This window comes from Microcebus murinus, chromosome 5 (genome assembly GCF_040939455.1).
Source record: "Microcebus murinus isolate Inina chromosome 5, M.murinus_Inina_mat1.0, whole genome shotgun sequence".
Taxonomy (NCBI): Eukaryota; Metazoa; Chordata; class Mammalia; order Primates; family Cheirogaleidae; genus Microcebus; species Microcebus murinus.
The window spans coordinates 41,056,193-41,068,571 of record NC_134108.1 but is presented as its reverse complement, the minus strand read 5'-3'; the positions used below and the strand labels follow the sequence as shown (position 1 = coordinate 41,068,571).

Genomic DNA, 12,379 nt, shown 5'->3' with positions numbered 1-12,379 from the left:
CTCTTGGACAGTAATCTTTGGACCACTATTTTACTGGCCTTTGAAAGAACGAAGTTCACTTCAACTAAAATAGTTCTTCCTATGAAAACACAGTGTGGTTTAATTTAAGGGGTAAATTTCTATTCTTTTTTGGTATGGCCTTTAAAAGGGGATTTGAAATTAACTATATGCTACCAAGAACTTTAGGATTTTATTTTCCAGGTCACCCTGAAGCCTCTCATGGCTACTATTACAGTTCACATAATGTTGGACAACATTTGGTTTGTTTTCTAAGATAATAACAAATGTGGCTAATTGTTTATAAAACCTGGCTATGGTTTTTGTTTTTATAACAGAGTTTAGGACATCTGAGCACTTCTTGAATCATACATTGTTACTACCCATTGAATTCAAGACCAAATACAATATCAAGAACAAATACAGACTCCCTAAATTGAAGAACAGAAGATTATAATAACTCAAATTTGTCTATTAGATTTATAAAAATACAAATATAATAAACTCTTTAAAATTCTTCTGATCACTTGTTGGCAGGATATAAAAAGAGTATACAAAAACATTGGATTTAGAAAGGTATATTTAACTTTATTGTAGTAGTTACTATTTTAGAAATATGTATATTTTCACACCTGTACCACTCTTCTCCATCTTCTCTGACATGAAGAATGAGATCAAATGTATCTGTGGTTAACATTTTCTAGATAGCTTTTCCATATAAGTTTTTGAAAAGCAGTGTTGGACAGCAATTCATTAACTAGATGGGCTAAAAGGTTCTTTTTGAGAGCTAGGTCCTTCCTCAAAAAGTTTCTTATGATCAATTAAATTAAGGGTAGAATATTTTCATTATTCTTGCTCAGCAAGACAGCAATATAATGCAGGTTATACAGTGCCTTCAAAGCTGAAACTTTTATACTTGCACTTTTTAAAGGTTTTATGTTGAGGAAAGGAAAGGGCATTTGTCTAAATATAGATTCTAAATTGTATATATTTCCTATTATCCTAAAAAAGTAAATTTATGAAGCCAAGTTTTGCCAAATGTTAAAGTTTGAAATTTAATATGCCAGATTAAAATACTGTCCATTAACCAGTTAATACATTTTAAAAGTAAAATACTTGTTAAACTTTATGAAGAAAATCTCATTTTTTGTCTAATTGCAGTTAAAAAAAATGTTAAAATATTAAACTGAAAATAAAAGCATTACTTTCCAATAAGAGCTCAGTGATTAATATAAACAGAAGCAATATGTGCTTTATAGAAATAAAGCCTAATAAGCCAAATCACCAAATAAAGTAATTTACTGCTGAGTTTTTATTCTAATAACTATCAATTTGTAGTAATATCAAAAGGTTTTTATGTCAATTTATAAATGGATAGTTAATCTTCACAGAAGTTTGGGGCACAAACTGTTTCTTTTTATCTTTTTTTTTTGACCCATTTATCTAGCTGATTTTTTTTATCTTAAATGTTATGTCTTCATAAGATAATTTTTTTTTTTTTTTTTTTTTTTTTTTGAGACAGAGTCTCACGTTGTTGCCCAGGCTAAAGTGAGTGTCGTGGCGTCAGCCTAGCTCACAGCAACCTCAAACTCCTGGGCTCAAGCAATCCTGCTGCCTCAGCCTCCCAAGTAGCTGGGACTACAGGCATATACCACCATGCCCGGTTAATTTTTTCTATATATATTAGTTGGCCAATTAATTTCTTTCTATTTATAGTAGAGACGGGGTCTCGCTCTTGCTCAGGCTAGTTTCGAACTCCTGACCTCGAGCAATCCGCCTGCCTCGGCCTCCCAGAGTGCTAGGATTACAGGCGTGAGCCACCACGCCTGGCCAAGATAATTTTTTAAAAACGGAATGAAAATAGATTTAGAATTCATACATTAGGAACTAAGAAACTGTAGCATGTAGGTCTTTTCCCTGTTTAGCCTCATTTATAGATACTATATCTGAATTATAGCTAGAAGGTATAGAATTGTTTTCCCCCTTTTGATCAGAGTAAATAGCTGTGTCCTGAGAAGACAAGCATGAACAAAATTACTATGGCACTGAAGAGATAGGTGAGAAGATTGGAGGAAATAGGGGTACCACTTGAGCTCAGAAAACATTCAGGAAGTCTGAGGAAGTGTGTGTGTATTTGCTCATTCTTAACCTTAGGCTCCAATGTGGTCTTATCCTTTGGTTTTAAAATTTGTGTCTCTAGTTTTCCCAAGATTGTGGCAGCAGTTTTCAAAACTTTTTATCATGATCCATGATACAAAAATTGTTTTTAAAAAAATAAAGCGTGATCCCTGTAACATAAGTACTTTCATGAAAATGCACCCTTAGTGCACCTTTACTATCTGCAGTATTCTGGCATTTCTTTAAAATTGTATTTCATTGTCAAAGTGCTGCTTCTGACCCAATGAATTGACTTTTATGACTTTCTAATGGGTAGCAATCTACAATTTTAAGAAGGGCTAGTCTGGCCCTTTAGGCAGAAGTAGCAATAACTTTTCTACAGTTGTAAAGCTTATATTCCCTATACCTGTCTTTTCTCTCAGATTTGGATTATGATCTTGACATAAAAAAGGAGGGAAAAGTGCCAGTACATTTTTTACACTAATTCATTAATCCAGTGAATCAGCAGCTATTCACTTTTAAATTGCCCTAATAGTCTGAAATTATGAATAGCCCACAAGATAGCTTGGACTTATATTTTGACATTCCACATGATTACTTAGGAAACATTTTGCATAATTCCTTGGCAAACATCTATTATCATTTTATACAGACTCTAGTACATTCAGTCATAAGGATTTTAAAATGCATAGGAAATATTCTTTATATATTCTTACTGCCTGCCTTTCTAGTAACCTGAAGTTTATCTACTCTCCAGAATCCCTTGTCAATGCTTAATGTACTGTTCAGTTATATTCATGTTTCAAAACCTGACAGGCTCTTCAAAATGGTTTCCTACTTATATAAGACCATTAGTGGAGCATTTTCAGTTATATGATAAATTTTAAAGTATAAGCTTCTCATAAGAAACTTAGGCACAGGTCAATGGAAGCTAGACTCCCTTTACAAGTAGCAAATAACATTTGTAAAATGTGTGAAACCAAGGGCTTATTTTTAGAAGAACAGTTGAAACACTATCCCAATCAAAAGTGTAAAAGTATAAAATGGCATCAAAACATTTTTTAAAATAATTTTTTCCTAAATTCCCTAGGTCACTTTATAATCAAATCTTGACATTCTATCTGCAAAGGCTTTTAAGTGTGCTTGCAAAAGAATCATTACAATGTATAAATGAAGCTTCACATTGCAGTGTTGAAAATATGCCTTCCAAATACTAATAGACAAATTTTCTACCTATTTCTATAGAAGCTACTGTTGCCTGTCAGATCTATGAGAATGAACATGCCTTAAACTCTTTACCTTCTGTCTACTTTTGTAAATTTACCCGTTTAGTTTACTTTAACATTCTGTTTGCTGGGTCTTCATAAAATGCCAGATGATGTGTACTTTTTTCTGCATAAATATGTATGATGGGAATCAGTAGAGAATGAGAATATCAAAGAGGATTGTTCAAAATTAAGATGCAAAGATAAGTGAAGGTGGAGCTTTCAAAATATTTTGTTAGAACTACAAAAGTAATGTTGCATATTTCCTTCAGTTTTGGGCAATCTCAAAAATTAGCTTGATAATTACCCTATTATAGGCAGTTTTTCATAAGAAAAAACTCTTGTGTTAGCTTCTGTAGTAATATTAAATTACTTGAAATTGTCACATAAAGTACCTGCACTTGTAGATCCAATTCCTGTGGTCAGCACAGATCTTGGTGTAATCTTTGCTGCATATTTCAGGAATTGAGATTTCCCTGTACCAGGATCCCCAACCAATAAGAGATGAGATTCACCTAGGAAAAAGTAAATATGTAAAGTTTTAAATTTCAATAAAAGGACCTATGAATAAGTATAATTAAAAAGAAAGTGGTCCACTTGGAATGCCAACACTGTTTTTTTTTTTTTTCAGCAGGTGAGTTGGCAATTTATATAGTATTTCTGCTGTATACTTTTACATAAGGTCATTTGAGGAAGAATTTACAAAATCTTTAGAAAAGTTAACTGTCATAAATTTAACAGTCTTTAATTGATTACTGAATATGACATTTAAAATCTAAATTCATTAAAGTTATGTGCTATTTCCAGATATTTAGGCCTATATTTAACATTTAAAAAATTTTTGGCTTATAAGGTATCTGATTTTACTTAATCTATTTTTAAATACCAAACTACTGTGATTAAATTTTTCCATACAAGTCATATAAGTATTTTATTTTTCTGTAAGAACTTATAAGTGTTGGGGACTTTGTAAGTGCTTTATAAATACCAAATCACTTATGATTCCAATAGTTAAAACTTTTTCATTTATGAAAATTTTACTTAGTGAAATATCTATCTTAATTATATGTACATTTATTTTTCATATATAACATAAATGAGCATATGCATATCCTATAGTATATTATCTCACTGACCAAATGAATTTCTTCAGTAATACTCCAGTGTTTTCTAAATATATTAATAGGAAACCCCTATGTAAGCTCAATATTTAGCAGAGTGCCTTGCAAACAAGTGGTCAAAACATATACATGAACTTAATACTTAACTATTCTATACTGTACCGTATATGGTTTTAGAGTCCCTACGAATAGCCTGATTTATAATAACTTCCTTTTAGTCTTTTGGTTTACATACTTCATGCCAGACTCAGGTCAGTTAAGTGTGTTAGCTGCAAAAGAGCTTTCTGCCATCTGGACATAATTGTACACTTAGAGTAATCTTTGCTTGAATGTGTGACCTACAGTAGTACCTCACAGCAGCTGGAACATTTGTTCTCTAGCAGCAAAAGGGGAATCAGCAGGCAGATGCCTGAGAGCAGCAGTCTGAGAGAAACAGTGACAGTCACAGATGGAAAGACACTGACTTGGAGACATTAAAATGTACTATTTCTAATCTTTTCCTCTTGAAGAGACTGGGGATCCAATGAAAAACATACCCAGTCATAGAAATGTAAAGATGTTATTTTGTGGCACCCTTACAAAGGCTAGAGCAAAAGCATATACCAGTTGAAAAGCATGATTTCTTTCAGCCTTTCTAGATTTCTAAAGTAGCTTCTCAGATATAGATGCTGGACTAAGTATATTTGGACAATTGTCAGTTTTAAAAGATTACATTTAAAAGATAAAGCTCAACAAATGTTTTTTATTCAGGAAAGAAAAAGTCTAGCTTCTCTCCCTGTGTTAATATTTCTCAAAATTTTTAAGTAGGTACTAACCTCTGACCCGTGTTCCTGTGGCGTCAGTCCTTTGAATCCCACCAGCCAGCACCATGGCCACAGCAAGCTTTACTAGATACATCCCAAATACTTGAGGGCACAAGCTGGCCAGTATTTCATTCCTTCCTAGGAAAGGCAAAAAGATCAGAACTCACCAATAATTATCAAGAAACCCTAACCGAAATTTCCCTTCCTATACTAATTGACCAGTCTCCTATAAACATACTCTTTCTGTAATTTGAAATGATCAAGGGGCAAATTCCAAAAGACTAAAAGGAGTAAATAACTTTTTGGTTCTAAAAAGTCCTTTTATTAATGCCATGAGATAAAAAGGCTGCTTTTTATTCCTGGGTACTTCTTAATTTTTCATAAATTTATTATACTTTAGAAGGGTTATAAAGAAAGGAAATCTTTTCTCTCTCATTTATGACCTATCAGGCCAACATATCATCCCTTAAAGTAATACCAGTTGTACTTTCTATGTGGTAATTTCAGTAAAATTACTCTTTTGCCTAAATACAAGGAAGGTGGTTCAATCTCAGAAACAATGAATCAGATCATAGGACTCAGTAAGTTTTAAATATAGAGGTAGTTGGCACTCATAGAGCTTCTCTAAAAGTGTAAGAGAAGGAAGAAAAGTAAAATCAATCTACCCTACAAGTCAATTCAGCATTTGCTCTGGGCAGTTTGCTAACTTCTGTTTTATCTGGAATAAGTTACATGGGTATCAGGGTATTAAGATCATTGCAAACTACAACCCTAGAGATCTTAAGCTGGAGATGTTGAATTCTGACCATGTGTCCTTTTTCAGAAATATCAAAGCACTATGTCTGAGAATCTGCCTATCTCATCCACATATAAAGTATTTCATTCAGTCATTGTCCTAACAAATCTACAAAATTCTAACAAGCCATTCATTCCTGAGCATTTCTACAATTTATGGCCCTGTAAACAAAGGCTACTTTAGTAATGAATCAAAATGAACTCAGTGGCAACTAAGTGATGTGATGTGACCTGAGATGGCAGAAATGGTGAAGAAAATCTTTTAGTATAAAAAGAACCAGAAAGAAGATTTAGTAAATCCAGGAAGTCCATTAACTGCCAGAAGGAAACCTTCCCTTTCCTGAGATAGAAAGCCCAGAGAAAAAAGGTCAGAAATTTAAGAATATAAAAAGACCTGACAGCAGGTAGATAAATTGTGACCAGAATCTAGAAATTACACAGATAAGGAAAAAGGAATAGCCCCAATAAGCAGATTTAAGTGTAAGCAACTGACCAGGGAGTTGCTTACACTCAAGCCAAAGCTGTTAAAGAGAAAGCTTTGCTGACTACAAGAGGATCCGTGACTAATGTGCTGACAGGAAGCATATCCCAGTGGTAAAGAGCACAGGATATGGGGTCATGTCTGGATTCAAATCCTGGTACTATTATTTACTAGCTGTCTGACCTTGGACAAGTTTCTTAACCTCTCTGCCTCCATTTCCTTATCTGTAAAATGGAGACGGTAATGGTATCAGCATAGAATTGTTAGGATGAAAGGAATTAATAAGTGTACTGCACAAAGAACGAAGTGTACCTGGCACATAGCGGGAACTACTTAACTGTTAACTATTTTGTTACCTGTATTACTTGTACTTAATTTCTGATCTCAAGATTTCCTCACACTGAAGTCAATACAAAAGATAGACTATGAAGGTAGGACTGAGGTACTAGAGAAAAACAAAGGGAAAAGGCCATAATCCTAAACTTGTCTAAGTTAAAAAACTTGATTACTTGGATCATGGCAGTAGAAGCTCCCATGGCTATATCATGGAAAAGAATGCATTAGGGTCAATACTATCCCCATCTCCACCTCCCACATAAATCTGTGGTTATAGACCATGTCAATAATGTGGCAACAGCCTACTTATCACCTCTTGTGGCATGGCCTTCAGTTATCCCAATGAAGAAAAGCTCTTAGATCTAAGATAATTGAGTCACCCCAGAGTGGGTTCAGATGGCCCAACAGACCCCAACCCATACGTTTGGGTTATCCAGTATATAAGCACCAGGGTCAAGGGATCCCTGAAGTCACTGCAGATCAGAATAAAGCCTTTAGAGTCATTCTAGTCAATATCCACAGGATAAAGTCTTCATCAAGCAGGTCAACCTCCATGAGCAGGAGAGGTGCTTTAGACTGGCAGAATGAAGATGTCCTCTTGGACACAGCTTTCCATGTTTACCTCTCCTTCCTGCCAACACACACGTGAAATGAAGAAATATAGTGCACTGATACTGGTCAATAGGAAACTAAGAAGGGAGAAGCCATTTATACTAAAAATAGGAAACTAAGAAGGGAGAAGCCATTTATACTAAAAAAAATGTTGCCTCATTTTCTCGTTGTCTTCCTACTTACACTTCTAACAATGCTGTTATATTTACTTCTTTAATCTAATAAATGAGTTATACAACTGTCTAATTAAAAAAAGCTAGACTGTAATCACCAGCACAAGCACTGAAGCTCTGGTTAGAGCACTGTGTGGTGGCCTTCCTTCACTGTCATAAGGTAGAGTTGAGGCGTGGCACTGGAACCAGTAAGGAATAACCATGCAAGGAAAAGTTACAGATTTTTATAAGGACCTAATCCTAAGAAACCATTTCCAGTCAAAGAATTTATTTAAAAAAATATATATGATTCTTAAAGTCCTTCATAAAGCCATAATGTTGAGAACTTTTGGTTCTTTCTATATAGATCAAATAAAAGAAAGATCAGGAACAACTTCATATGTGCTATACACATAAGCAAAAACACCCAAAAAAATCCCACAAAATAAAGGCAAACTGCCCATATTTAGGTAAATGGAAGCCTTACTTTGTGATATATCATCTGTCTAGTTCAGCATTTGATTTAAGAATAAAGTACTCAATATATTAGATTTGAGGTGAAGTTTGTTAGAAATAGTCTATTACTAGCTTCAATTTATTTTTCTGAGAAGATGCCTCCAAGGAAAAATGAAAACTGGCATTTGAAGACTTAATTGGTGTTTTATACATCTGGGACTTTTCAATAAAAAATACACTACAAACCCAAAGGCTGTGTGAGGTTTTATTCTATGTAATTACGCTAAAGTGTCACAATCAAAATTTTTGCTGTGATGAAAAAGCTTATTCCCTGCATATTCTATCCCTCTTCATCTCTTTCCTAGTTACGCCCTATTTTAAAATCTTCAGCCAAAATAGGGTGAAGTTATCTCTATTACTGAAAATAATACATCAGAAGAGAAATAACGGCTTTAATATGATGAGGTTTCCTAATAACATAAGTTTTGCCTTTTTAAAGAACTTTTTAATTGATAAAGAAGGCAGGAAACTCAAACTGTTTTCATAGTATACAAGGTGTTTAAAATAATAGAAATGGAAAATCTCCAGGAAGATCTCTAAATAGATTTCTAAATTTAAAAGACTATGTCATAAAATGGCTTCAGAGGGAGACTACAGCTAGAGATACTGACAAATGCTACTCCCTTTGAGCTCAGCCACTGAGTTATGCAGCTTGTAAGGTTGTCCCCAAATCACAGACATCATATTTAACTACTGAATGCAATGCCATTAATAATAATCAGCTTTATCCCCTTAATCACAAACCTGCAAAGGGATCACTCTTATAGCATTCCCAAAAATCTTCAAATTCCTTTCGGACCTCCTCATCCATGGGGATGCCCGAGGACTGGTCGTTATTTACTTGTATATAATTGGCTTTCAGAACTATCTCCACTTCACAGCGCACATCTTGCTGAAAGGGCTTCCACCGTTGCATTACAACCCCATAAATAGTTAGGTCATCACCTAGGAAAAAGCAGCAAGTGAGCCCACCAGTAGCATCTTACATGTGGGCACAGACTCACATGACAAAGGACCAGAAATTAGAAATACATCACTCCCCTACTAGGGTTCAGAATGTATACATTCATCCAAAAAACAATTTGGATGCACAAGAACACCCCAGATTCCCAATTTTGTTTTTCCCCACAGACTGTCATACAGTATCTGCAAAGTAAAAAGCTGAAGTCAGTAATTTTATTTTTCATAATCTACTACATGATAATGACACCAATTATCCTTCACTAGGAAAATATTAATAGTTTACTGGATATAATTTATTCATCACAGTTACACTGAGTGAATGTTCATTCTCTCAGAGTCTCTAACCATTTAGTTCTCATTTAGAGAAGAGAGATGGGAATTGCAGCTATAATCAACTTGGTGTCAGCAAGAGACAACCTTGTGATGACTGACACCTAGTTTTAGCTTCTTTTTTCTTTTTGAGACAGAGTCTCACTCTGTTGCCTGGGCTAGGGTGCTGTGGCGTCAGCCTAGCTCACAGCAACCTCAAACTCCTGGGCTCAAGAGATCCTCCTGCCTCAGCCTCTTGAGTAGCTGGGACTACAAGCATGTGCCACCATGCCCTGCTAATTTTTTCTGTATATTTTTAGCTGTCCAAGTAATTTCTTTCTATTCTTTTAGTAGTGACGGGGTCTCGCTCTTGCTCAGGTTGGTCTCGAACTCCTGAGCTCAAACAATTCACCCACCTCAGCCTTCCAGAATGCTAGGATTACAGGGGTGAGCCACCGCGCCCAGCCTAGTTTTAGTTTCTTACATGTTCATTTTTTACTCACATTTGTTAACATTTTGCTCACTACCCTTCTTTTTTTCAATGAACCAAAGAAACAATGAACTAAGAAAATTAATGAATATCAGTTCTACTTCAAAGCTCCTTCCCATAAACTATGAAGGCACAAGATACAATCCTGCTTGTTCCTTCTTGGTGGTTCCTTCCTACCTACCTGAGGAAACCCTCTCATTCTTGGTAGGCAGAATATTAAACTTTTATAGATTTTCCTACTAGGTCTTGGGTAGTTTATAGGCACATATGCCAAACATTGCCATCTGTGCTTATCATATTATATATTAATAGAATGCAATGCATCAGTTAACAAATATATATGAATGTTTTGCACTTGATATTTTGGTACTAGAGAAAAGGGAGCCAAAAACAAAAACTGAAACAAAAATCATAATCCTACTCCTTCAAAATTTCAATCTTGTTGAACACAGGATATTGGACATGCCCCAAACCCAGTCCTGGTATTTATATTTTGCATAACAAACAATGTCTCAGAATTAACAGGCAATTCATTTCCATGCCTTTGTGCTAACTATATATTATTTGCTGATGAAAAATGCCTTCACTTTGTAAATTTCAATGTGTAATGTGTAATCTGCAGAGCTTTTGATTTCCTGAAGAAAACTGTTCTGTAAATGCAGAACACATGGAACTGGTGGTGCCAATTCACAGAATAGAGGCACATTCACATTTCCAGCTAAAGGCAACTTCACACTAAATGGTAATAAATATACTAAATCAGGGCTTCATACATATTCCAAGATCTTTCCTAAGCCCCTCCTTGGATGATTTTCAACCCAACTGGGAATAATGATCATTTACTATATTGTCTGCCCCCAAATTTTTAGATAAAAATGATTGGGGCAACTTTACATGAGGATGTGGAACAGTCCTCTATTATGGTCATTTTAATGGACATTTAGGTTGTTTCTAAACTAGTTAAATAAGGAACTTAAGTTTTAGATATATCACCCATAAGCAATAATCTAATGTCAATAAGTAGTGATTATGTAGAAAATGTAGAATACTAAAGTGTGGCCAAGAGTGCTGACTCTCATCAGATTTGGATGTAGATCTCACCTCCACTGCTCACTGGCTATGTGACCCTGGGCAAATTACCTAATTTTCCTGAGCTTGTTTCCTGACCTAAAAAATAGGAATTATATTTATATCATAGTGCAATGGGGAGAATATCTATAACATAGTAAGTGCTCAATAAATATTAGTTGTTATTATACTAAACCTACCTTACATTTGCAGAGTAACTGATACCTTAAAAAACCCTTCAATATTTATTGAGTGGCAGATTCATATGACTGATCAGCAGAACAACTGTGTGGTATGTGTGACAGTCCAAAGGTCACTTTAAGCTTTTGTATCTTTCAACAGTAAATATTATAAACAATGTTATTTTCAGCTAAAATTCTTACTTTTATACAATCCAGTTTCTTTGTGCTCTGTATCTTCTGTAGCACATTTACTACCGTAGCTATCCCCAGTCAGACCCATTTCTCATTTCCTGCTGTACTGACATATACCAGTATACAACCTCCAACTTTATTACTCTGCACATATTGAATTGGGGTTCCTAACTAGGCTCTAAGTTCCTGAAGGTCAAGGATTATACCATTTATGTCATTTGTTTCCCACAGGGGTTTATAGCTATGAATAATTGAAAAAAATTGCTGTTCACAGACTGCTTTTATCCATCCTTCATTATTAATGTCATTTGAAAGGAAAATAAGATTTATTTTTCATGCAGAAGGAATTCAGTGTAGATGAACTGCATGAAAATATTCTATCAAAGGATATTTTCATGTTCAGGCTGAGCTCATATAAGCACTGCTTTGCTGATCCAGATATTACAGATTTAGGTTAAAATCTAGAGTCTTGTATGAACAAAGTGTTTTGACATATCTTTGTGTCATTTAGCAGGCAATCGATTAATCAAATCTGTTTTCTCTTTCATGTACTATTTAGACAACTATATGTTAATACAGGAAAGTCAGCTGTGAGCAACCTATAAGAGGGCCCTCACCAGAACCCAAACACACTGGCACCCTGATCTCTGACTTCTAGCGTCTAAAGTGAGAAATAAATGTTTGTTGTTTAAGCCACCTAGTCTATAGTAATTTGTTATAGCAACTGAAAATGACTAACGCTTTTAAGTTCGATTTCTTCCCAGTCTCCCCAGTAAGGAAGAGGGAATGAGATGAATTGAGAGGGGCAAAGGAGAGCTTAGGACTAGGCTGGTGGGCCCAAAGATCAAAACATATTATCTCAGAATGACACTGCAACAACCAGGTTTCTGGAGCCCTTAGATTTTCACAACAGCTCTGAGGCTCAGAAAGTCTTTAATTTGCCTGGAACATTGCAGATCCTCCAGATCAACTCCCATTG

At 34.9% G+C, this 12,379-nt stretch overlaps 1 protein-coding gene across 1 annotated transcript in view; it reads right to left on the bottom strand.

Annotated features, from left to right (window-relative positions):
- The window catches only part of LOC105857021 (DNA helicase MCM9), a 70,451-nt gene that overhangs the window by 47,745 nt on the left and 10,327 nt on the right, over positions 1-12,379 (bottom strand). Inside the window, exons 5-7 of the mRNA XM_012739120.2 lie at positions 8,941-9,141; positions 5,317-5,442; positions 3,776-3,895 (exon numbers count right to left, since the gene is read on the bottom strand). Coding sequence (XP_012594574.1) covers positions 3,776-3,895; positions 5,317-5,442; positions 8,941-9,141 — 447 coding nt within the window. The remainder of the gene's footprint in view (positions 1-3,775; positions 3,896-5,316; positions 5,443-8,940; positions 9,142-12,379) is intronic.